The sequence below is a fragment of the Muscardinus avellanarius genome, assembly GCF_963383645.1.
Source record: "Muscardinus avellanarius genome assembly, chromosome: 10".
In the NCBI taxonomy this organism is placed as follows: domain Eukaryota; kingdom Metazoa; phylum Chordata; class Mammalia; order Rodentia; family Gliridae; genus Muscardinus; species Muscardinus avellanarius.
This window is the reverse complement of record NC_137796.1, coordinates 82,250,341-82,276,639: the sequence shown is the minus strand read 5'-3', so window position 1 is coordinate 82,276,639 and position 26,299 is coordinate 82,250,341. Positions and strand designations below refer to the sequence as shown.

Below are 26,299 nucleotides of genomic sequence, written 5' to 3'. Positions count from 1 at the left end.
CTTAAGCCAGCGCGGCTGGCTTCGAACCTGCGATCCTCCTGTCTCCGCCTCCCAAGCACGGGGATTACAAGCGTGCGCCACCACGCCTGGCTTATTCTTTATTTTGAAATAGGGTCACACTAAGTTGTCGAAGGCCTCACTACTGAGGCTGTCTGAAAACTGTGATCCTCTGGTCTCAGCCTCCCAAATGCTGGGATTACAAGTGTGCGCCACCATGCCCGGCTTATTCTTTATTTTGAAACAGGGTCTAATTTGCAGAGGGCCTCACTAAGTAGCTGAGGCTGTCCACAAACCGCGATCCTCAAGTCTCAGCCTCCCGAATGATGGAATTACAAAGGTGTGTGCCATCAGCCTGGCTAAGTCTTTTACTTTTGAAACAGGATCTCACTGAGTTGTAAAGAGCTTTACTGAGTAGCTAAGGTTGTCTGCAAACTGTGATCCTCCAGTCTCTGCCTCCTAAATGCTGAGATTACAAGCATGCGCCACCATGCCCTGTGAACCCATAGCCTACTTTTTAAATGTTTTTTAATTAATTATTTTGGTGGTACTGGGGGTGGAATTCAGAGGCTTTCTATCTCTGGGCTATACTCCCAGACTTATTTTTTTTAATATATATTTCATTTGGAAACAGGGTCTCACTAAGTTGCTGAGAGCCTCACTAAGTAGCTGAGGCTGGCTTCGAACCTGTGCGATCCTCCTGTCTCAGCCTCCCAAGCACTGAGATTACAGTGTGCGCCACCACGCCCAGCTCCCAGCTTACTTTTTAATTCTTTATTTTGAAACAGGGTCTAAGTTGCAGAGGGCCTCAATAAGTAGATGTCTCAGCCTCACAAATACTGGAATTACAAGTGCCCAGGTCCCCTGTCTCCCCACCTTTTTTTGTGGGTCTGGGGATGGAACCCAGGGACATTCGACCTCCGAGCTATACCCCCCGCCCTATTTTTATTCTTTTTAATTTGAAACAGGGTCTCACTAAGTTGCGGAGGGCCTCACTAAGTATCTGAAGCTGTCTGCGAACTGTGATCCTCTGGTCTCAGCCTCCTGAATGCTGGGATTACAAGCGTGTGCCACCACGACCAGCTCCCCAGTCCCTTTTTAAAAAAATTATTATTTTTTTTTCTTGTGGTATTGGGGATTGAACATAGGGGCATTCTACCTCCAAGTACCTCCAAACTATATCTCCAGCCCTATTTTTTTTTTTTTTTGAAGTAGGTTCTAAATTTCTGAGGGTCTGCTAAGCTGCTGAGGCTGACCTTGAACCTGCAATCCTTTATTTATTTATTGTACTGGGGATTGAACCCAGGGGCATTTTATCTCCAAGCTACACTCCCAGACCTATTTTTTGTTCTGTGTGTGTGTGTGTGTGTGTGTGTGTGTGTGTGTTACTGGGGGTAGAACCCAGAGGCTTTCTACCTCTGGGCTATACTCTCAGACCTATTTTATATTTTATTTGGAAACAGGGTCTCACTAAGTTGCTGAGAGCCTCACTAAGTAGCTGAGGCTGGCTTCGAACCTGTGCAATCCTCCTATCTCAGCCTCCCAAGCGCGGGGATTACAAGCGTGCACCACCACACCCGGCTTTGTTCTTTATTTTGAAAGAGTCTCACTGAGTTGCAGAGGACTTCACTGAGTAGCTGAGAATGTCTGTGAACTGTGATCCTCCTGCCTCAGCTTCCCAAATGCTGGGATTACAAACACGCACCACCACACCTGGCCTGCAATCCTTCTGACTCAACTTTTGAAGTACTGGGATTACCAGTGTGCGACACCATGCCCAACTCTAATTTTTATTATTCTGAAACTGGGTCTAAGTTGTTGAGGCTGGCCTCAAATCTGTGAGCCTCTGGACTCCGTCTCTCAAATATGAGAATTGCAGGTGTGCGCCACCATGCCTGGCGGGGGCTCAGCATTTCTGAAGCACACTTGATCAGACTCGCTTTGGGAAAGTCGCACCGAGGCTGGTAATAAACCTGAACAAATAAACAGAAGTGGCTCGGGAGGGTATGTGGCCTCCTGGCCCCAGGGGATACTGAAATGGGACTAGAAGGCAGCACGGGACGCTGGGGGTCTGTCCAATATGAGGGCTACGTGGCTTCTCGCCAATGCTTTCCTCCCTTTCTCCCTCCCTTCCTTCCTTCCTTCCTCTTTTCTTTTTGGTACTGGTGTCTAAACCCAGGGACATTCTACCTCTGAGCTACACCCTCAGCCCTTTTATTTTTTTATTTATTATTTTATGTGTGTGGTATTGGGGATGGATCCCAGGGCATTCTATCTCCAAGTTACACCCTCAGCCTTTTTATTGTTTTGTTTTGAAACAGGATTTCACTAGGTTGCTGAGAGTGTCACTACTTGCTGAAGCTGGCTGTGACCCTGTGATCCTCTTGTCTCAGCCTCCCATGTACGGGATTACAAGTGTGCACCACCACGTCCAGCTTTTATTATTATTATTATTATTATTATTAATTTTATTTTATTTATTTATTTACTTTTTGCAGTATTAAGAATTGAACCTAGGGGCATTCTACCTCCCAATGATACCTCTAGTTTTATTTTTTATTCTTTCTTTTGAAACAGGGTCTCATCAAATTTCAGAGAGCCTCACTAAGTAGCTGAGGCTGGCTGCAAACCTGAGATCCTCCAGTCTAAGCCTATCAAGTACTGGAATTACAAGTGTGCAACACCGTGCCCGGCTTATTTTGTATTTTGAAATAGGGTCTAAGTTTGGAATGACCTAAGTTGTTGAGACTGGTTGTGAATCTGCAGTCCTCCTGTCTTAGCCTCTAAGTACCAGGATTACAGGCTTGTGCCACCATGTCTGGCACTCCAACGCTTTATTTCTAAAGATAGATCTTCAATTTTATCTAAATCCCTAAAGAAAGCTGTGAATTTTGTGTGATGTGTTAAATAGTGAAAATGACTTAGTTTTACCAAAAGCAAAAGGTCACCCTGGATGGGGAGCTGCAGGTGCCCTGCTGCAGCAGGTGAGGAGTGTGGCGGCTCTGCTGCCCTGAGCCAGGGCCTGAGGCCTGCAGGACAGCTAAGCCCAACAGCCTGCGAAACCCCTTGGAGAAGTGGCTCTCTCTGGGCTTTAGATGAAATCAACTGTTCCTCTACTTGTTTAGGAATCAGGGCTTAGAGGGTCTTTGAGGCCCCTGTGGCCAATTCCCCCTGAACAGAGCAGGCCCAGAGAGCGAGCCTCCCTTGGGGTCACAAAGTAGGGTGGGGACCGGGCTCTGCCGGGCACTCACCATGCTCTTGATGATGCCCCGCAGGGTGCCCCCCTTGATGTACTCGGTGATGAAGTTCAGCCTCTTGTCCTTGTAGAGCACCCCGATGAACTTGAGCACATTGGGGTGCTCCAGGCATCTCATGACCTTCACCTAGTGGGGTACAAACAGGCTGGGCCCTCATCTCTTTTCCCCTCATCTGTCCCAATGACAGTCCCAACGCCCAGGAGCGCTGGGCCCCCATTCACCCTGCTGGCCGCTGTGTCTCAGCTGGGGCTATTCCCACCCTGTGCCGCCCACCCCAGATGGACACGTTCTCTTGTTTTAACACATGGCTTGAGTGTCACATCCTCCGGGAACCTGCTGCCTCCCTCTCAGTGGAAGGGGTGAGGGCTCAGAAGTCTGAGAAATGTGATGGTCCCCCAGTGACCTCCTTGAGGAATGTCCTCTGGGTCTCCTCATCGAACCGGATCAGCTCCTTCATCACCATCACCTCGCCTGTCTCCCGGTGGGTCACCTGCATGGGGACACCAAGGTACAAAGACTCAGAACAGACAGTGCCCCTCGAAGGAAGTCCCATCGCCACCCCAGGGCTGCCGGGAGACAGCGCAGCGGCTCTGCACTCTGGACAGCTCAGGCTGCCCCAGACACCAAGGGGTGGGGCACAGTAATCCCTTCACCCAGGCTGGGGTCCAAGGCCTCCCATGGGGCGGGGGAGGAAGGCTGCTTGTGAGGCAGGGCAAGAGGACCTGGGAACAGAAAACAAAGCAGCCATCTGCATCTCCCCTTCTGTGAGGCTGGAGTAAGCACGAAGTGCTGGAAAACAGGGCCCTGAACAGCCCACAGGTAATCGCTCAAAATAAGGATCAAAACTGCAAAAGTCATCAGGTCCCCAGAACCCAATTCTGACCAATCATTAAAAACAAACAAAACAAAACAAAAACCAACAACCCCCCCCCCCGAAAAGTTTGAGGTTTATTTTATTTTTTTATTTTTGCTGGTACTGGGGGTAGAACTCAGGGGCTTTTCTACCTCCAGGCTATACTCCCGGACCTATTTTATACTTTATTTGGAAACAGGGTCTCACTAAGTTGCTGAGAGCCTCACTAAGTAGCTGAGGCTGGCTTCGAACCCGTGTGATCCTCCTGTCTCAGCCTCCCAAGCACTGGGATTAAAAGCAAATAATGCCACATCCAGCTATAAAGTTCAAGGCCACTCTCCAAGGGCTTTGAGGTCACACTCTTTCTGGGGGGGGGGGGCTGCTTTGTCTTCTATCTTTCCTTAAAATAAACTTTCAAAGCCGGGTGTGGTGGCGCACACTTGTAATCCCCGCGCTTGGGAGGCAGAGACTGGAGGATCGCGCAGGTTCGAAGCCAGCCACACGTGCTGGCTTAGGAGACCCTGTTTCCAAATAAAAATGTAAAAAAATAGGTCTGGGAGTGTAGCCCGGAGGTAGAAGGGCTTCCAGGAACCCCAGTACCCCCCCAAACAAAACAAAACAAAACAAAAAAGTATAAAATAGGTCTGGGAGTGTAGCCGGGAGGTAGAAGGGTTTCCAGGAACCCCAGTACCACCCCCCAAAAAATAAAATAAACATATATATATATATATATATATAATTTTTTTTTCGGTACTGGGGATGAACCCAGGGGCATTATATCTCCAATCTACAACCCAGCTCTATTTTTTATTCTTTATTTTGAAACAGGGTCTAAGTAGCTGAGGCTGTCCATGAACCCAGATCCTCCTATCTCAGTCTCCCAAGTACTGGGATTGCAAGTGTGTGCCACCATGGCTGGCTCAAACTTTCGTGTTCCTATACCCTTCGCTAGTCCTTGAACTTCACTTGTCAAAATCCACTGAACAAGAACCTGAAATGAGGAGACCCCCCCCCATTTCACTTGGATTTGGTGCAGAACCTCCAGCCTGGGGCCGGCTTTCTTTGCTCTGCTTGCCTATCTCCTGGAGGACAACTAGTGGCTGACCAGGGACTCCTTGCTTAGCAAGGGGACCAGGGACGGTGCGGGCCCTCAGGAGCTTGGGCACGAAAAAGCTTGGACAGGAAAGGGCTCAGGTCTCTGTATGGGGTGGGTGTGAAGTGGTCCCTTAGGCCTTGTTGGGGGTAGAGGCAGGCTGAGCATGGAGCGCTGGGGAGGGGATGGTCCTGCTTTTCTACCCCCTACCCAGAAGCCACCTGTCAACAATGTGTTCCTACCAACAGAAGGTCCCCTCCCTCACACTAGCTCAAAGAGGCCAAGATGGAGAGGACACTGACCAGAGAGCCAGGAAGAAGATACGGCTTCCAGAGTGGATCCCTGGGGGCATTCTACCTCCAGGGTCCCACCCAGTCCACAGCCCCCATCCCCTTACCTTGATGGCCTGGCCAAAGCAGCCCTTGCCCAACACCTCCCCATGGATGAGGTCTGAAGGCCGGAAGATGCGGTGTGGCCGGCAGACCACCCGGAGGGATTCAGAGCGACCCAGGTCCTTGCGCTGGGAGGCTGGCGAGAGCGAGCCGGCACCCGGGGACGTGTCGATGCTGCAGCTCCTCCTGGAGAGGCACACGGTGTCTAGTGCTACGGGGAACGGCACCCATCCAGGCCAGAGTGTGCACAGCGAAACCCTCCTGGGCCCCAGTCTCTCACCCCATCCTTAGTCCAGTACCCACCCATTCCCCCACCCCGCACATGCTATGTCCTGAGGGAATGTTTGTCCTTGGCCTCCTCTGCCTGCTGGCCAGGGTCAGATTCTTTGTCTCCCAGACTCTGGGGAGACAGAGGAAGACACCTATGTAAGATGGATGCTCATACCCTGCACATCGGGAGCCCCACAGGTGACCTGAGCTCCAGACAAATACAGGTGAGGAGGAAGTACCCGCCTTTTACAGCAGGGTGGCTTAGAGCTAGGCTGTCGCCCCAGAGGTGTCGCCCTCAAAAGTCTTGTCGAGAGTCATAAGCGGGTCCCATAGTAAGTGGGTGAGGACCAGGCTGCCTCAGGGCAACAACCCCTCCTCCTGCCTCCCCAGGTTTGAGGATATTAGGCCTCTGGACCACCAACTGTCTCCAGTCTTAAGTTCTAAGATCCTTCCATTCTGGGAATGAGCTGTCTTTATGAAATAAATCACTTTGCTGCAATATCCCTTCAGTGAGGGCCCCACCACAGACAAGACAAAGGCAAAGACCCCTGCCAATCTGATGGCCTATGGTCCAGACCACACCCCATCAGCCTGAGACAGTCACTGGCTGTTCTCCAAAGCCAGGATGTTGCTCAGCCCTGGAAGCCTCTGTCACTCCGCAGCTAGGGAGCCGTTCCCCGTCTCCTCTTTCTCATTCTTCTTTCTGGGTCTCTGCACCCCCACGCTGGGCTGGCTCCTCTATCAGACTGAGCTAGCAGAGTAGCAGAGGGCAGGGGCCTGGTTTTAGGGCCCCAAGGCTCAGCATCAGGGACCACATCGCACAAGCCAAGGAGCAGGCTGACTTACAGGACAGGTTTCTGCCGGGCTGAGCTGCCCACCTCCCCACCGGAAGTGTGCACAGGGGAGCCCAAGGGGCTGGGCTCCGGCCCCGGCCCATGGCCCAGCGTGTCATGTGGGTCGTGCTCAAGAGTCAGCTGGAGCAGGCGGCTGGTTTCCTGGATCAGCAGGTCGATCTGGGGACAGGCAGGTGGACAGGTGAAGCTGCTGTGGTGGTGGACGGGCCATAGGTGTTGAAGTGCCACCTCTGATCCTGTCCCCAGCCCCAGGACCCGCACCTCATCCAGGGGCACATTCCGGATAGGCGTGCCATTGATTTCCAGGATCCTGTCTCCCACGTGGATGGAGTTCTTCACATCTGGGCTCATGCAACCTGGGTCCACTCTGCGGGTAGAGCAGTGGTCAATGGTCCCTGCCTGTTGGAAGTCTCTCAGAGGCCTATGTGTTGAAGGCCTCATCCCTAGCTTGGCACAGGTAATGGACATGGTATTGGGACATGGTGAAAACCTTTAAGAGGTAAAGCCTACTAGAAGGTCTTTTGCATGGTACTGGGGATTGAACCCAGGAGCATTCATTCTACCTCCAAGCTACAACCAGAGCCTGATTTAATTAATTAATTAACTTACTTATTCTGTAGTATTGGGGATTGAACCCAGAGGCATTCTACCTCTGAGTTACAGCCCCAGCCCTATTTTTAATTCTTTCTTTCTTTCTTTTTTGCTGTACTGGGGATGGAACCCAGGGACATTCTACCTTCAAGCTACACCTCCAGCCCTATTTTTTATTTTGAAACAGGGTCTCAGTGAGTTGCAAAAGGCCTCACTAAGTGGTAGTAGCTGAGGCTGTCCTCGAACCGCGATCCTCCTGTCTCAGCTTCCCAATTGCTGGGATTCCATGTGTGTGCCACCATTCCTGGCTTATTCTTTATTTTGAAACAGGGTCTCACTAAGTTGGGGAGGGCCTCACTAAGAAGCTGAGGCTGGCCATGAACCTGCAATCCTCCAGTCTCAGCCTCCCAAGTGCTGGGGTTACGAGCATGGGCCACTGCACCCGGCTGTGGAAGGTCTTTAGGTCACTGGCAGTGTGTCCTTGAGGAGGACATGGGACTCCAGGCTTTTTTCTTTTGCTTGCTGGCCATGCAGTTTGCTCTGCTCTGCAGTCTCCATCACTGCCATCTGGAATGCTTACCAGAGGCCCAGCGTGATGGGTCCAACTGATCTTGGACTGCCACCTTTAACACGGTGAGCCAAAATAACCTCTTACTTTATAAATGAGTCATCTCAGGTATGACAGAGCACTAACACATGCCAAATCCTCATTTTTCGGGCACTTGGGATTTAACCCAGAGGCATTCTGCCTCTGAGCTACACCCTAGCCCTATTTTATTTTTATTTTGAAACAACAGGACCTTGCTAAGTTTATTAGAGTTCTACTGTTCCTTAGCAAGTTCTACTTGCTAAGGCTGTCCTTGAACCTGCAACCCTCCTGTCTCAGCCTTCCAAATACTAGGAGGACAGGGATGTGCCACCATTCCTGGCTAATCCTTATTTTTTTTTTGGTGTGTGTGTAACTGGGAATGGAACCCAGGGGCATTCTACCTCCAAGCTACACCCCCAGTCCTACTTTTTTATTCTTTATTTTGAAAACAGGGTCTCACTGAGTTGCAGAGGGCCTCACTAAGTAGTTGAGGCTGGCTAAGAACCGCAATCCTCCTGTCTCAGCCTCCCAAATGCTGGGATTACAAGCGTGCGTCACCACGCCTGGCTAATCCTTATTCTTGAAGGATGGTTCCCTAAAGAAGAACATTCTAGAGTGATGGTTACTTTTTTTTTTTGGTTATGAAGATTGAAGACAGGGGGCATTTTTCTACCACTGAGCTCTACCTCCAGCTCTTTTAATATTTTATTTTGAAACAGGGCCTCCTCAAGTTAAAGCACCCCTGGTATTGAATCTGCAGTCCTTCTGTCTCAGCCTCCCAAGTACTGGGGTTCTAGATATGCACCACCACCCTAGCTAAGAGCATGCTTTTATATCTTACTGGCCTCTGCAGTGGTTTTCGGCAGAGTGACAATACCAGGTACCTGCTATACCAGGTTGTCAGAATAGGGCCTCATCCATACCCAAAACTTACCCACTTTGGGGTCTCCAGTTCCCAACTTGCTACCAACTACGTCAATGGCCACAGCCATACCTGCTGTGGACTGAGTACTCCGGCCACTCACCCCTGGACACGAACGGTGTGGGAGTGCTCCGTGCCGCAGCCCTGTGGGCCGTGAGGGGGGTCGATGGAGACTGAGAGGCCGCGTTTGCCATGAGCGGAGGCTGGGATGGATACCAGGGTGACTGTGTGAGGCAGGTGGGAGCCGGGTGAGTCAGGCAAGATCTGCTCGATGACGGGTGTCACCACAGTCTGGTAGTAGCAGTGCCCACTGCAAGAGCCGCCGGTGGTGGGGACCCAAAAAGGGGGGAAGAAAGAGTGTGAGCACCGCCCCTGCGGCTCCAGCCCCAGGTTCTCTGCCCCCCACCCCTTCCAGCTGACTGGTGAGATCCAGAGCAGGAACTGAGCACGTCCATCTGCCCTGGCCCCACTCTGTGCTCAGTCATCGTGGGCTTGTCTATCCCCTCCAATGCGGTAGGACAGCCAAGACAAAAAAGGAGGAAGTCATTAAAAGCCCATTTGGGATCAAGCCATGCTGTTCTCAATCCAGCTTTATCAGTGTTGCAGAAGAAATCATCTGTCTGGTCTTTGTCCCTCACTCCAGGGAGAGACCCTAAATCCTTAGAACAGGAGTAGCTTTGTCATTTATGTGCCCTACCCTTGGACTACCCTGAGTTGGCTAAGGAGATGGCTGGAGGCGGGGGCTGGCCATCAATAAAGATCTACTGTGTGACTGAAGGGCTGGGGCTTTCAGCCAGCAGGCTTCCACAAAGTGGGGCGGGGGGTGATGCTGTGCTCGATCCTGTGGCCCAGGATCCAATCAATCACAAACACACAATGAAAGCCCAGTAAAACCTCGGGACGCCAAAGCTCAGTCAGTGAGTGTCAGGGCAGGGCTGGGGGAAGGTGCCTTCATCTTGCAGCTCTCGAGCTGAATCCTTTCTAATAAAACTAACCCTGAGCCTCGCGCTCATCATTCATCAAATGATCAAATGTGACAGGGTCACGGGGACCTCTGACCCCGGGCCAGCTGGTCAGAGGTGTGAGTGGCCTGAGCACCCCTGAACGCACAGCTGGTGTCTGAGGGAGGGCAGTCTTGCGGGGATGGTGTGCTCAGCCTGTGGGGTCTGTGCCAAGGCCGGTGGCTGGTGCCAGAACCGCACTGCAGCAGCGTGTGGGAAGTGCAGCTGGTGTCTGGGGCGCTCTGCCTCACCCCTGTGGCTTATTTCTTAGTCACTTCTGCTTGTGGAGGGAAAGAGGAGAGGAGGCGATGCGACTCTCCTCAAACTTGACTGCAGAAAGCGAGGCCCCGCGGGGGAGCGTGGGCTCAGAGCGGGCTGAGGCACTCACCAGTACAGCTTGGAGTGCTCCACCAGCGTGTACGTGTCCCCGTCGCCGATGAAGGTCCCACACGTGAGGCAGATGAAGCACTCGGGGTGGTACTTCAGCTCCCCGGCCACCTGGAGGAGGGGTGGGGACAACCTAGCTGAGCAGCGCCTCCAGTCCCCAGAGCCCCCTCCAGCCTCTCTCTTTGCAGAGGGCAGCCTTGAGCCGACTGCCAGCTGCCCAGCTCGGATGGGGGCTGAGCGATGCAAGTGGAGCGCCAGGCTCAGAGAGCATGGAGGACTCAGAACAGGAAGAACACAAAGAAGGGGGAGAGAGACCTGGAGCGGGAGGCCCGGGTGGGTGCGCAGGAGAGGCGGGTGCGAGGGCAGGGCGCTCACCATGACCAGCCCTTTGGTGATGTGCTCCGAGCACCCGTGGCAGGACTCGCCATAGCGGGCCCAGTAGTCTTTCTTGCAGAAGAGCTGCCCATCCTTCTCGTAGTACTGGTGTGAAAGGGAGGCACTGCATTCGCAACACCTGGGTAGAGAGATGGTGGGACTGAGGAGGCCCACTCCTGGCCACCCCCCATACCTGAGCCTTGCCACAGTCTACAGGTGCCTCTGAAAGGATTAGACAAAGATATGCCCCCCCCTGGGGGGGCGAGGCCGCCTGAGCCGAGGCAAAGGGCTTGGCAAATGGGGTCAGGGATGGGCTCTGGCTCGGGCTCCCTTTGGCTTCTCAATCCTATGCACTGTGCCGTGCATACTCCCGCAAATTCCAGCAGCAGTTCTGTGCATAGAGGGTTTGGCCCAACTGCTAGCCCTGGGGGAGGGGTGCTTCTCACCAGAGTCCCTGTCCCTTGCATAAGGAAGATGGTCTAGAGAGCAGGTGACTTGCTCAGGGTCACCAACCAGGTGGAGAATGCCAGGAACAGGGGTGGAGCAAACCATGGGCCTGATTCTATCCACCAGTGGGCTTCCTCCTTCTTCCCCTGCCCCTAGCAGCTCAGGCAGCTGATGAAGATGGCGACCTGTTAGAGTCAGAAGGCCTGCAGAATGCCAGCACCTTTCATTCACTCTCTTGGGAAGAGGGGCAGAGGGAAGGCACTGGGGAATGAACTCAGGAGCATCCTACCTCCAAGCTACACCCCTAGCTCATTCGTCCATCCGTCCATCCGTCGGTCCTTCCTTCCTTCCTTCTTTCTTTTGTGCTGGGGACTGAACCCAGCCCTATTTTTGTTCTTTATTTTGAAACAGGGTCTCACTAAGTTGCAGAGGGCCTAAGTAGCTGAAGCTGGCCGAGAACCTGCAATCCTCCTGTCTCAGCCTCCTAAGTACTGGGATTACAAGCGTGTGCCACTACACCCAGCTTTATTTCTTATTTTGAAGTAGGATCTCACCAAGTTGCAAAGAGCCTTGCTAAGTTGCTGAGGCTGGCTGTGAACCTTCGATTCTCCCGTCTTGGCCTCCCAAGTACTGGGATTACAAGCTTTTGCATTCTCTTGGTTATGCTCATTTCTCTTCATAGACATCAAGAGGCAGATGTGGCCAATCTCACCTTAGAAATGAGATGAATGAATTGCCGTAGAGCCACACTGCCCGAGGTCCCTCTGGTAGGTGCCACAGGCCCCGAAAAGCTACTCTGTTTCATTAAGATACAAAACAGGCCAGGGGAGTGGTGGCTCATGCTTTTAATCCCAGTACTTGGGAGGATGAGACAGAAGGTTCCTGGTTCGCAGATAGCCTCAGCTACTTAGTGAGGCCCTTTGCAACTCAGTGAGACCCTGTTTCAAATTAAAGAATAAAAAATAGGGTTGGAGATGTAGCTCAGAGGTAAAATGCCCCGAGTTCCATCACCAGTACTGAAAAAAAAAGATACTGGATAGAGATTCCACTCATATAGACCAGCCAGGATCCAGCCACTCAAGACAAGGTATCTAGCCAGGCGTGGTGGTGCACGCTTGTAATCCCAGTACTTGGGAGGCTGAGACAGGAGGATCACAGGTTCAAAGCCAGCCTCAGCTAATTAATGAGACCCCCCTTGCAACTTAGTGAGACCCTGTTTCAAAATAAAGAATAAAAAATAGAGCTGGGTGTAGGTTGGAGGTAGAATGCTCCTGGGTTCTATCCCCAGTACCGCAAAAACAAAACAAAACAACAACAACAACAACAACAAGCCATAAAAAGACAAGGGATCTGGTTTCCTGGAGCCCAGAAACCTCAGAGGTGCTGCCAGTCACAAGAAGGCCCAGGGGATAGCTTATTACCCTACCCTACCCCATTAGTCTCCCTGTCTTCTCTCAGAAAAACAACCCTACTCGTGTGGAATGCCTAGATGTGCAGGGTGGTCGAGGCCAGGGCTCCTGCCTCATCGCTAAGGACTAGCACAAAAACCCAGGGAAGGGCAGATGGGAAGAAGTAGCGTTCTGGCTTCTAGATGCCAGGCCACGTGCCAGGAGCTCGACCTGCATGCCTGGCTTCTTCCTTCCCATCAAGCATCCTGGAGAGGGGACCAGCAGCCCTGCTGAGCCCCAAAGGGCAAATGCCTGCAATGAGCCCCACTGTGGTCTGGAGGTAGAATGCTCCTGGGTTCTATCCCCAGTACCGCAAAAACAAAACAACAACAACAACAACAACAACAACAACAACAAACCATAAAAAGCCCATCCCCGAGCCTGTCCAAGGGTCCAGGTCCCGGGGTATGTCTGGGCCAGGTGCACACCTGTGTGGGGAATCTGGCCAGCTCTGCTGCTGGGTCACACAGGGGCAGGAGAACCCCAGGCTCAACAGGGTAACAATGGGGGAAAGAAGAAGCAGGAAAGACTTAGGTCTGGGTGAGACCCCAGCGGCTTGCTCAGGGTTAACTGGCTCAGGAACCATGAGGCAGAGCCCAGGCAGCTGGTGGGCCTCTGGCCCTTTAAGAGGATCCAGCTAGTTCCCCATTGTCTGGTGCCTGTGGGGAGGGGCTGAGACTAGAGGAAATGTCAGGTTGCAGTGCCTGTGGGTGGGGATGCGCCCAGGAAGGAGGGGCTGATGAGTTCTCTGGGGGAATGTGGAGGGCAGCCTCTGGAGGCGGTGGAAGGGCACAGGATGGGAGCCATGACGTAATGGCCACTGGCCCACACTCCCAGGCAACAGCCAAGGGCACTGGAGGTAAGGGGCAGGGCTGGGAGGTGGGTGGAGTCCCAGCAGGAGCAGGCCCCAGGGTGCACCTCCCCAGGGGCTCTGCTGCAGACTTAGGATGTGCCTGTGGACCCTGTGGACTCTGCAGAGGTGGCCTGGTTCCTGCCCCACGGGAAGGTCCCAGTCCCACACCATCAGTGACTTGCTTCCTGCCCTTCCTCAGCCCACACTCAATTTTGGTCACAAGAGTGTCACAGGAGGCTCCCTCTTACTCCCACGGCCAGGCTGCAGGAAGCAGGCCTGGAACTCACTCACAAACTTACTCACTACTCACAAGCCAACGCTCAGGCTTGCTCCCAGCAGTGCCCAAGGCGGCCCTGCCTGGTCACCACTTTCCTGAAGCCTCCCCAGGTCCCACCAGCCTGTGACACCAGCATCCTCTGCTGGCCCCGCTTTGCCTGCAGGCTCCCTTGAGCCCCAGGCTGGGTAGTCGCAAAGCATGTCCTGGAGAACTCAAGCAATCAAGACAAGACAGGCCTGCCCCCCAGCCTACAGCTGCTTCCACCCAGCCCCTCAGATGCCCAGGGTGCGGGCTCTGCCTGCATCCGCACCAAGCTCAGACTGGCTCAGGCACCGGGGGCTCAGGGCTCACGAAATGAGGCACAGCAGAAGGCACACAAAAGCCCCTCACCCGTCCAGGCTCTCACTCATCAGGCCCCTAGTCAGCCAGGAGCTGGGGGAGGCCTGGGAAGGGGGGCCAGGTCTGGCTCTGTGGGGTGTCCCACACAGGCCATCTGTCCCCACAAAAGATGTGGGGAGAGGCATGGCAGGTTCTCATGGTATACTGAGCTGGCTCAGGGCTGGCCAGGCTCGGGGGTTCCTCCCGGACAGCAAGGAGGACAGAGCCAGACATGGACAGGAGAGAGGGCACAGGGCACAGAAGGATGCTCTGCAGTGAGGGAGGGAGGCTGGGCTGGCAGACAGCAGCCACCTCTGCAGTAAGAGGTGAAGGGCCTCCTCCCCGGGTACCCTCTTCCCAGGGCTCCATCTTTGGTCACCATGGAAAAAGAATGAGCAGCTAGAGGGCCAGCTTCATGGGGAGACTGTATCAGAAGCCAGAAGCTTTGACAGCGGCCTATTCTCCCCACCGCTGACTGCGGTGACCAAGGACTTTCAGTTCTGCCCCATGATTGCCCCAGGTGGGTCTGTCCTACTGAGGCCTCTGCCTCCGGCCCTAGCCCTCAAGCCCCAGGCCTGGGTCAGGTGGGCAGGGGTCTCTCCACTTACTTAGCCCTTCTGAGGCAGCGGGTTCTTCTCAGAGTTGAGGCCAGCAGCATCCTTTGCAGCTATAGCAGGGGCCTCTGGAGGCCTGAAGGAGCACAGGGGCCTCCAGATCAGAGCTTCCCCATCCTACTCTAGGGGCTGGGATTAGAGGCTGCAGAGGGTGGGGCCAGCGTGGTCACACCACATGGGAGGAGGATGCAGTAAGTGGGTGCAAAAAGGCCTTGGTCTGAGCCTGTAACAGGAAGCAGCTAAAGGGCCTCCCGCTTGGGCTCTGGTGTAGGTAGAGATCTAGGCTTTGACCCCAGGCAGGGAGGCTGTGCTAAGAAGGGGTCTAGCTGGGTGTGGTGACACATACCCATAATCCCAGTACTTGGGAGGCTGAGATAGGAGGATTATAGGTTTGAAGCCAGCCTTGGCAACTTAGAGAGAGGCTCTCAGCAACCTACTGAGACCCCATTTCCAAATAAGAAACCACATCAGACGGGGGTGTAACTTGGAGGTAGAATACCTCTGGGCTCAATCCCCAGTATAAAAAAAAAAAAAAAAAAAGGATCTAGGCTTTGATCTCACCACTCCGCCCTTTACCCTGCACATCTACAGAAAGGGACCCTGAGTGCTCCCTGGCCTCTCTGCCTGGACAAAGGTACTAAAGGGCTTGGGCCTCTCTAGGGACAGGGACAAGCTCAAAAGCAGCTGCCTCTTCCGGTGCTGTCCCCAAGGAAATAGAGGTCGACTTCCCATGGACAGTTTGTCCTCATCCTTTGCACAAAAGGCTCCCCAGAAGAAGGGGCTGCAGGCTTCCACCCTAGCCAGCTACACAGTCAGCCCTCCACAGCCTGGGCGGCCCACCTAGCCCCAGGGCTCCTGCACTGGAGGCTCTGGATACAAAGGCAGCAGCTGTGCCAAAGGGAAGCCTAGACCACTGGGCCTGGATAGAATCTTGGGGGGGGGGGGGCTACAGGGTAGGATGTGAGAATAGGGAAAGAGGCACTCCTGGAACTAAAGCCAGAGGGTGTGGTCCCTCAGCCCCCAAGCAACCCTCCCACTGACCTCAGAGAGGCATGCTGCTGTCCTCCAGGAGGCACCTGCCCTACAGCCACCTGTTACAGCCCCTGCGGCCCTAGTCATGGGAGTCAAAAGTGCACAGCCAAGGGCACCTTCTGTGTGATTGCCCCAAACATCTGCAGGGCTGGCTGACCACATTCTGGCCCAGGGCATCTTGGCTGAATCCCAGATGTGCCAAGCACACCCCACCACAGAGCCTTTGGACGTGCCCCTCCCCAGATGTGTGGAAGGCTGCTCCCTCCTCTGCTTACTGTACTTAAGCATCACTTCATCTCACCACCTCGGAGCACTGTCCCTAAAGTGCCTTGCATGTGCCCGTCATCTGGCCAGTTCATTAGAAGGTGGGACCCTGTGTTCTGGTGGGGGGCAGGGCTGAGCCGAGAATGTGAATCCACTCACAGGGAGACCTGACCTCTGCACCTGCTGTCTCATCTGTCACCTCAAGTCACCTCAATAAACAGCATCCATCTCCCAGGCTGCCTGAGAGACTTAGTACACAGAAGGTGCTCCAGCATTACTTGCCAACCCAGGGACCCCGGGAGGTTCTATCTGGGAGGGCCTGCAGGGGGCCCTGGAGGGCAGGGGTGTAGCAAGCAGAGGACCACCTCCCTACCAGAGGTGCAGATCCCTGAAGGCCTTGTCACATCCCTCCTACCAGAGCAGCTTCAGGGGGGTGAAGGCCTTGGACACAGGTCTCAGTGTCACCAAGGGGGTCATGGCACCGAGATGCTTCCAGAGGGAAATGGAGTAGGGTCCAGAGCCAGCCTGGCTGCCTGTTAACCACACACCCAGGTAGGCAGTTAACTCTTCCCTGAGCTGCTTCCCAACCTGTTTGTGGGGTGAGGACTCTAGCTTCGTCCAGCTTCGGGCACTGCTGGGAAGACTGGGCACCACTGGGCCGGGAACACCTGCGTTAAGTCAGGATGTGGGTACTGTGGGGGTTTTGTTGGTTTGTTTGTTTGTTTTGTACTGGGGATTAAATCCAGAGGCATTCTAACTCTGAGCTACACCCACAGACCTTTTTATTTTTTTTTCTCTTGAAAGAGGCTCTCCTATGTTGCTGAGGCTGGCCTCTACCCTGTGATCCTCCTGTCTCATCTCATCTTCCCAAGAACTGGGATTATAAGTGTGCGCCACCTGGCTGGTGCTGTGGCTCTTAATGACAGTGGGTGCTTGATTCCACTGAGCCTCAATTTTTCATTAGCAAACTGCACAAAGATAGTGCCTCATATGGCTATTGTTAGGGTTAAACAAACACACATTAGGAGTGCTTGAGCCAGGGCGCATTGGCATACTTGGAGGCTGAGACAAGAGGATTACGGGCTTGAGACCAGCCTTGGCAATTTAGTGAGGCCTTCTGCAACTTGGTGAGACCTTGTTTCAAACTAAAATAGGGTTGGAGGTATACTGCCGAGATAGGATGCTCCTGGGTTCAATCCCTAGTACCACCACCAAAAAATTAAAACAAAAAATAAAGAGTGCCACTTATCAGTGGCAGCTAAAATTATAAGCCCAGGTGGAGTATCCCTAATCTGAAATGCTGGGGCCCAGAAGTATTTCACATGTTGGATTCTGGAATATGAGCATGACAATGTCTTGGGAATGGGACCCAAGTCTAAACATGAAGCTCATTTGCGTTTCTTATATACCTAATATACAAAGCCTGAGGGTCATCTTATACAATATTTTTAGTGGACTTGTATTTTATTATGTGTGTGTGTGTGTGTGTGTGTGTGTGTGTGTGTGTGTTACTAGGGGTGGAACCCAGGGGCTTTTCTACCTCTGGGCGATACTCCTAGACCTATTTTATATTTTATTTGGAAACAGGGTCTCACTAAGTTGCTGAGAGCCTCATTAAGTAGCTGAGGCTGGCTTTGAACCTGTGCGATCCTCCTGTCTCAGCCTCCCAAGCGCTGGGATTACAAGTGTGCGCCACCACACCTGGCATATATATATATATATTTTTTTTTTTGTGATACTGGAGATTGAACTCAGGTGTATTCTACCTCTGAGCTACACCCCCAGCCCTATTTTATTTATTTTTGCAGTACTGGGAATTGAACTCAGGGGCATTCTACCTCTAAGCTACACCCCAGCCTGATTTTTTGTTCTTTATTTTGAAACAGAATCTCACCAAGTTGTGGAGGGCCTAAGTAGCTGAGGCTGGCTGCGAACCTGCGATCCTCCTGTCTCAGCCTCCCAAGTACTGTGATTACAAGTGTGCACCACCAAGCTGGGCTTTATTTTTATTTTGAAACGGATCTCACTGAGTTTCGGAGGGCCTCATTAAGTTGCTAATGTTGGTCACAAACATGTGATCCTCCTGTCTAAGCCTCCTAAGTACTGGGATTACAGGTGTGCACCACTGCGCCCCACTACACATGTGCTTTTTGTTTTCGTTTTTGTTTTTTTGCGGGTCTGGGGGTGGCACCCAGGGACATTTGACCTCCGAGCTACACCTCCTGCCCTATTTTTTTTATTCTTTATTGTAAAAGAGGGCCTCACTAAGTGCAGAGGGCCACACTAAGTAGCTGGGACTGGCCGCAAACCTGTGATCTTCCTGTCTCATCTCTCAAGTACTGGGATTACAAGTATATGCCACCATGCCCGGCCCCTAGCCCGTTTCATTTTGAAACAGTCATGCTAAATTACTGAGGTTGGTCTCAAACCTGTAATCCTCTTGTTTTAGCTTCCCAAAGTACTGGGATTGCAGGCGTGCACCACCATGCTTGGCTGGGAAGCATTCTTTAGCAGCATGTCTGCCCACGCCCCTCCCCAGCTGTCTGCTGGCTCCCTAGTGCCTTTGGAAGGGGAGGTCCTTGTCTTGGCACTCAGTGCCCTCCTGAATCCATCCCAGCTCTGCTTTGTCCCTGCTTCTACCCAGTGTGCTAATCCTGTTCTCTCAGCAGTCTGTAACCCCTAACCCTCCCCTCCTCCCCTGTCCTGGTCCTTTGCCGCCTTCTAACCACCCGACTGGGAACCCAGGCCTTGTCACCTGCCTCTCTTCTGGTCTCACCAGCCAGAGTGGGCACTGGGTGTTTTCTTTACTCACTGGTTGTATGATTTTAGGTAAGAGAATTAACCTCTCTGGGTCCTAATGTTGCTCTGGCAGAAGGCAAACACATCGAAACACATCTAAGGATGCAAATTGCTAAGAACAGTGCTTAGCTCTCGATAAATGCTAGAAAATCTTAGATTTATTCTCATTGTATTAGGGACTGAACCTAGGGTTATTCTATCTTTGAGCTACTGGTCTAATTTTTTTTCCCCCCAAAACTGAGGATTGAACCTAGGGGCATGCTACCTCCGAGCTACACCCCCAGCCCTATATTTTTTATTCTATATTTTGAAACAGGGTCTCACTGAGTTGCAAAGGGCCTCACTAAGTAGCTGAGGCTGGCTGCAAACTGTGATCCTCCTGTTTCAGTCTCCCAAGTACTAGAATTACAAGTGCACGTCACCACACCGGCTTTTTTTAATTGTTATTATTATTATTATTTATTTTGAAACAGGGTCTCACTAAGTTGCTGAGAGCCTCACTAAGTAGCTGAGGCTGGCTGCGAATCTGCAATCCTCCCGTCTCAGCCTTCAAGTACTGGGATTACAAGCGTGTGTCACCATGCCCAGCTCATCTTTGATTTTTTTTTTTTTTGGGTGGTATTGAGAATGGAATCTAGGGGCCTTCTACCTCCGAGCTACACTCTCAGACCTATTTTATATTTTATTTGGAGACAGGGTCTCTTAAACCAGCTGCGGCTGGCTTCGAACCTGCACGATCCGCCTGTCTCAGCCTCCCAAGCACGGGGATTACAAGCGTGCGCCACCATACCCGGCAGCATCTTTGATTTTGAAACAGAGTTTTGCTAAGTTGCTGAAGGTCTTCCTAAATTGCTGAGACTGGCCTCAAACCCGTAATCCTCCTGTCTCAGGCTCCCAAGTACTGGGATTATAAGTGTGTAACACCACACTTGGATTTACTTATTGCTATTCTGGGGATGGAACCCAAGCCCTCAGCATGCGAGTGCTCCACCACTGAGCTATATCCCTAACCCTTTTTACTTTTTTTTTTGTGTGTGTGTGTGGGGGGTCTGGGGATGGAACCCAGAGGCATATGACCTCAGAGCTACAGCCCCTGCCCTACTTTTTGTTCTTTATTTTGGAACCAGGTCTCACTGAGTTGCAGAGGGCCTCACTTAGTAGCTGAGGCTGACCGCCAACCGCGATCCTCGGGTCTCAGCCTCCCAAGTGATGGGATTACAAGTGTGCACCACCACGCCCGGCTCCCTTTTTACTTTTTGAGACAAGGTCTTGTTAAATTGCCCAGGCTGGCCTCAAACTTGGGATCCTACTGCCTCTCATGGTAGCTGGGATTGCAGACCACCTCACCTGGCCTAGAATTCATTTTTAAAAAGAAAACAAACAAAAATTAAGAACAAACCTTGTCAGAAGCTTAATAAACTCCCGGTGGTGAGGCCAGACCCCTGCTCACCTTCCACCATCACCTTCCTCCCTTACAGTGCTCCCCTGAACTTGGTGGTTTGCTGATTATGCCAACCCCATGCCTGGAAACATGGCTCCTGCTCTGGCTCCACCACTGCTTCCCAAGGACCCCTACACCTGGCTTCTCAGGATGGTACTACTGGATCGCGAGGCCACCTTCCTTGGATCGCCATACACTCTGCCCTGCTCTTGTCCTGTTTGTGTCCAGGGCTGCTCTCCCTGGGTTATACATCTTTATAACCAGCAGGGACCTAGGGATAGCGACTTAGCTTCCCTCAAGGCCTGGTTTTTCTCTTTCCCTGCTCTGCAGCAGTAGCATTCAGAGAGGCAGGGCACACTGCCCTCCATCTCCTCCCCTGCCCAGGGGCCAGCAGGTCTTGTTAATATAGTTGGCCCTGTGCATCCACAGCTACGGAATGTAAATATTCAGAAAAAACACTGCATCTGCACTGAACATGTACAGATGTTTTTCTTGTCCTTATTCCTTAAACGGTACAGTATAACAACTATTTACACTGTATTAGGCATTATAAGTAGGTTTTAGTTTTTGTGGGGGTTTTTTGCAGTATTGGGGATTGAACCTAGGGGAAGTGTACCTCCAAGTTCCACCGCAGCCCTGTTTTTTCTTTATTTTGAAACAGGGTTTCACTAAGTTGCGGAGGGCCTCACTGAATAGCTGAGGCTGGCCACAAATCTGGGATCTTCCTGTCTCAGCCTCCCAATTACTGGGATTACAAGCATGCACCACCACACCCAGCTTAGGTATTAGGTATTCTAACAGAGTAATGATTTAAAGTATCCTGTAGAAGTCAGGTATGAAGGCACATGCCTAGGATTCTAGCTACTTGGCCAGTTGAGGCAGGAGGATCATTCGAGCTGAGCCCATCAGTTAAGAGACCAGCCTGGGCAACACAGGAAGAACCCCCATCTCAAACACACATGCACACACACACTGGCAGATATGTATAGGTTGTACGCAAACACTGTGCCATTTTATATAAAAGACCTGTATCTGTGGGGGTCCTGAAACCAGTCCCCTCCCTGTGAATAGCGGGGACACCTATAAATGTCTGAAATGCGGGTCTTCCCATCCTCTCCCCAGGGGCCTGAAATGACAAAACAGGAAGGCCTTTACAGACCTTCTAGTAAAAACACCTCCTTTCACAGAAGGGGAAACTGAGGCCCAGGACTCACTGGAATCACACCCAGGGACAGCACCCAGTCTCTGCAGGCCTTGCTTAGGGTAACAGAGGCTCTAGCAGCCCGCCCCGGGTCAGCCCCACCCTACCTGAAGCAGTCGGCGTGCCAGTCAGCGTTCAGGGCCTGGAGGTACTGGCCGTCATAGATCCTCTGGCCGCAGCTCGCACACACAGGCAACTCGCTTCCTGCAGGAGTGGACAGGGAGTCAGGAGCCACTCCTGGGAGGTGCAGGCCCAGCCTGCCCTGCCAACCCCACCTGGACCTACAGACGTCTGAGTGCACAGCGCTTAGGCGAGGCAGTTACTGTGCCCAGTGAGAGGAGGACATCAGCCCGAGTCATGCTGAGACCCTGGCTAAGTTACCAAGCCCATCTGGGCCTCAGTATCCCTACCTGTAAACTGAGAAGGAAGATCAGATGTCCACCCCCCAGCAATACCATTCTTCAGCTCAGGGTCTGGCAAGGTCAACAGGGGGAAGGAAAGCAGTGGGATTCAGAAATACTGGCAAAGGGCGACAATCTTGCCAGTGCTCCCTTTCCTCCCTGGCCTGCCCAGGAAGACGTGCTAAAAAGGCCCTTCAAAGGGCAGTGACTGGGCAAGGCTGGGTTGGTGCACCCTGGGCTAGGAGGGGCAGGGCGGGCAGCCCAGAGGTGCTAGCCCTGACTGAACCTTGGCTATAGCCTGCCTGGACAAGAGACTGGGGCTGCAGAGCGGGACATCCTGACTCTTCCTGAGGCCAGCTACTAAGCATGCTTAGTCATCCCCCAGGCCTGGTACCCTTGGACTTGGTGGGCCCTGCAAGATGCCCCAGGGCGGCCTCTCCTCATTTTACAGATGGAGAGACTGAGCTCCAGCCAGGGCAAGATTAGCCTGGCCAAACAGCCAGGCTCCAAAGCCATGGCTTGCCCCTCTGTAAGGACCCAGGACCTAAGGTAGGGGCAATGGTGAGGGGGGCCTGTGCCCCAAGCAGGCGCTCAGGGGCCTGGGGTAGGGCTGGCAGAAGCCCTGGGGAGAGCAGGGCTGGCCTGGTCATGACCTACCTTTGGAGCAGGAGGATCTATGTGAGGAGGGAGCAAAGGAACCCCAGGGAAGGAGACCCCAGACTCTGGGACTGGGGGAGTCTAGAGGGTCTTTGAACACGAATTGTCTTGCACTCCTAAGCAGCGGGACCCAACGATGGATACAGGGCTAAAGAGGAGACTAGGATGGGAATCATCCCTCCAGCAGAGACTGACAGCAGGCACCTGGTGTCAATGCAGTGAAGGGGGAGGGGGTCCCGCAGTACACTGCCACCAGCTCCCTGGATGCATATTTCTTCTCTATCCATCCAACCCCCAATCATCAGTACCGGGGACCAACTAGCCGGTCCCTAACTGCACAGATGGGTAAACTGAGGCTCGTGGCGCCTGACTCAAGGTCAAAGAGCCAGGCAGACGCGGAGCGGCGACTGGACCACGGGCTGCGGCTCCCCGGCCGCTCTTTTCTCCCCAGGCCGGGTTACAGACCGCACGAGCGGCGGCCCCAGGCTGGACAGAGCACGCGGACAGAGCCCGGCGCCCGGCGGGCAGTGCCTGGCACTCCTCCGGGGTGGCCGGCAGCCGGGGGAGGAGGCAAGGCGAGGATGAAAGAGGGACCCTTCGCTAGCTGCAGGGCAGCCCACCCCCGGCCGAGCGGGGGAAAGCGGGTGGGAGGCTGGCAGGGAGGGGCCTGCGGGCTTCGGAAAGACGAGATCATCCCCCAGGAGGCAGGGGCGCGGCCTCGCGGCAGACCCGACCCCGCAGCTGCCCGGCCGGCCCCCTCCGGCGGGGGCCGCTTCTCCGCCGGCGAGGCCCCCGCCCGCCGAGCCCCGCATCCCGCGTCCCGCGCACCTTCCTCTCCCATACGTTCTTCCCTCCAGGTGCAACAAAGTAGCGTCAACCTCATGCACTCGGCGGGGGGCGGGGCCCGGCGGGGCCGGGGCTGGGGCGGCCGGCCCCCGAGCTCGCCCGCCGCCGGCCCGGGGAGGCGGAGGCGGGGAGCGCGGGCCGGGCCGGGCGCTCGGGGCTCGCGGTGCCGCCGCCGCTGCTCGGACACCGGCTGAGGCCCGGGCTCCGCGCCGCGGCAGCCCGGGGAGCGCGCGGAGGGGCGGACCGAGGCGGGGCCTGCGAGCTGCGGCAGGGACGGGGCGGACGCGGCGGCCGGAACGGTCATGCGCGGCCCCGCCCCCGCTCGGCGGAGGCCCCGCCCCCTGCGGCCCGGCCGCGCGCCAGTCTGCGCGCTCCGCCCCTGGAGCCCCGCCCCCGGAGCCCCGCCCCCGGCCGCCTCCGCCCTTTCCTCCTTTCATTCATCCTCGGCTTTGCTAGTGACAACTCCCTGCTGGGCGCGGCGGGGCTCGTCCGAATGCTCTGATGGAGCGGCCCAGGCGGGTGTAGACGCCCAGAGAAAGCTCCGTTTCTCTGCTGGGGTTCTTTCGGACCCACGCCACCTGGGGGCCAAGAACCCAGATCAGAGCTGGTGGAGGCCTGGACCCTGAGGACGCTGAGGACCCTGAGGGGCGGGGCGTGGCGCCAGCTGGGTCCTCTCCTCTTCCCCCGGCCTGCAGCGAGGGCGGCCAGGCGGGGGAGGGCGATGGTCCACCTCTCTGGCCGTCCCAGGCTGCACAGAACGCTAATGCGCAGGCCCTGGAAGAGGAGGGAACCTCTGCTAAGTTGCCACGGTGGTACTCAGTGCTGTCTTCCCAGTGCTGAGGACCTGAAGTGGCCCTGACCTGTCCAGGGTTCCGGAGGGAGAACAGTTCAAAAGGGTTTGGGCTGAGTCAAAGTGACCAAAGGATTAAGGCTGTCCGGTCCACCACTGGAAGGGTGTGACACCCTGCTTAGATGTGGACAGTTCTAGCTCGGTGCAGTGGCACATGCCTGAAATCCCTGCACCTGGGAGCCTGAGACTGGAGGATTGCAGGTTCAAGGACAGCCCCAGCAAGTAGTGAGACTCTCATCAACCGACAAGACCTTGTTTTTTTTTTTTTTTTTTTTTTTTTTTCTTTAAAAAAAAAAAAAGCCAGACATTGTGGTGCATGCTTGTAATACCAGTATTTGGGAGACTGAGACAGGAAGATCAAAGTCAGCCTTGGAAACTTAGAGAGGCTCTCAGCAACCTAGTAAGACCCTGTTTCCAAATTTAAAAATCAGGCTAGAGGTGTAGATTTGAGGTAGAATGCCTCTGGGTTCAATCCTCAGAACAAACAAACAAACAAACAAAAATCTAGAATCCTGGACTTGGGCAGGAGGCAGCTCTACCTATCTCCCCTCAATCCACCCTCCCATTTTAGCTCATTACTTAGGAGGCTGTGGGCAGAGTTTAGCCACAGCAAGTTCATGCAGAGCTGGCCCAGAGACCACCTCAGCCATCATGGTTACGCAAATAGCTCTAGGCAGGACCCTGGGCCAATGGCCTGCAAAGTGGAAGACCTTCACCTCTGGGTGCAAAACAAATTGCTTTTTTTTTTTTTATTTCTAAAAAAGAAGATATTAGGCCTTTCTAGTACTTGATATTCAGGAGGATTCTGGTGCCCTGTATCTTTGGTCAGATAGTCCCAGGGCACTCACACAAGTGTCCCAAGGGGACATGAAGGACCGCAGGGGCATTTGGCGTTTGTTACTTACCTGTGGGGTGTATATCAGGCCCTAGGAGAAGACAGTACACTTGGTGGGACCTTGTTTGTTTGTTTGTTTGTTTGTTTTAGAGACAGGTCTCAACTGTGTTGTTCAGACTGGTCTTGAACTCCTGAGATCAAGTGATCCTCCTGCCTCAGTCTCCCCGGGTGTAGTTGGAACTACAGGCACACTGGCAGCCCTGCAGGATCTTTTTAATAAAGAGGATGTTTGTAAGGAACTGGGCGGAGCTGAGGAAGACCAATGAGGACTGGGCAGGTACTAGGCCAGGGGGGAAGGGCTAGGAGAGGGTACTTGGAGGAGAGGGGCACATAACAGAGATACAGCCAACTTGTGGGAACTTGGGGACAAAGGGTCCAGGCACAACTATTTCAACCTCTCCAAGTGGTAAATACATATTTGGTTATTACTAATGGTATTTTAACTAACGGCATCTATGAACAAAGTTTCCTAGATGGTAGAGGTCCCTTCACTGCGTGTCAGCAATTAGGGTGGGTCCTAAATTGCCAAATTGGTGACAAGCAAGAGGCTCCTTAGCAACACTGCCACACGATGAGCACAAAACTGAAGGCAGGGCCCAGTTCCTGTGCTGTCCTCGTCTAGAGACACAAAGACAGCCGGGAGCCCTTTGTCAGCCCGGGTCTGCCCCTTCTCACCCACTGTGGGTGACCTCAGCCAGGCGGGTGGCTCAGTGACTCTCCTCCTGACTTCCTCTTGAGCTGTAGTCGCAAGGATCCAATGCCTTCTTGGCCTGTGTTTGGGTGGCAAATGGTTACCTTACACTTAGCACATCCAGGTCACAGCTCTGAGTTTGTGCCCAGACCGGCTCCTTCTCAGACATTTTGTGTCTTGGGGAATCACACCGTCATCATCCGGGAGTTCAGCCGATATCCTCCAGGCCTCCCAACCCTATCCCTACTCCCTGCAGCCAGCCCCTCAGCAAATCCTATAGGCTCTGTGTATCAAGTCCATCCGGAACTCCACATTTCTCCCTCCTTTCTGGTCTACCTGGGAGTTTAGGGCAATGGACCCCTAAGTCATGTCCCTGTTCCATCTGTTACCAGCGGAGTCTCTGAGCACGCGGGTCCCAGTGCGACGCGTTCTGGCTCTCTGAACCCAAAGTCTTCAGCCCTTTGTGGGACCTGACTCCTGCCTACTTCTTTGTCACTATTAATTGTCTCCGGGGTCACGGTTGCAAAAATCACGGGGCACCTCTCAGCCGTCTCATCTTCCCAAGTTTGGACTGTGACAGGGCTTGTTCCTGAAGCCAGATTCCTCTGTTGCTGTCTCTTTCCT

The 26,299-nt window shown here is 53.7% G+C and overlaps 1 protein-coding gene across 2 annotated transcripts in view; it reads right to left on the bottom strand.

Annotated features, from left to right (window-relative positions):
* LIMK1 (LIM domain kinase 1) overlaps positions 1–23,276 on the bottom strand; it is a gene marked incomplete at both ends in the record, with an annotated part of 31,423 nt that extends 8,147 nt beyond the window's left edge. Inside the window, 10 exons of one of the 2 annotated variants that reach the window (XM_080703348.1) lie at positions 3,249–3,380; positions 3,658–3,744; positions 5,598–5,778; positions 6,709–6,875; positions 6,978–7,083; positions 8,922–9,128; positions 10,208–10,317; positions 10,582–10,720; positions 21,443–21,539; positions 23,222–23,276. In XM_080703348.1, coding sequence (XP_080559474.1) covers positions 3,249–3,380; positions 3,658–3,744; positions 5,598–5,778; positions 6,709–6,875; positions 6,978–7,083; positions 8,922–9,128; positions 10,208–10,317; positions 10,582–10,720; positions 21,443–21,539; positions 23,222–23,276 — 1,281 coding nt within the window. Of the gene's footprint in view, positions 1–3,248; positions 3,381–3,657; positions 3,745–5,597; positions 5,779–6,708; positions 6,876–6,977; positions 7,084–8,921; positions 9,129–10,207; positions 10,318–10,581; positions 10,721–14,592; positions 14,646–21,442; positions 21,540–23,221 lie in introns of those variants that run through there. The other variant, XM_080703349.1, reaches the window with a different exon arrangement.
* Between the last annotated feature and the right edge of the window lie 3,023 nt (positions 23,277–26,299).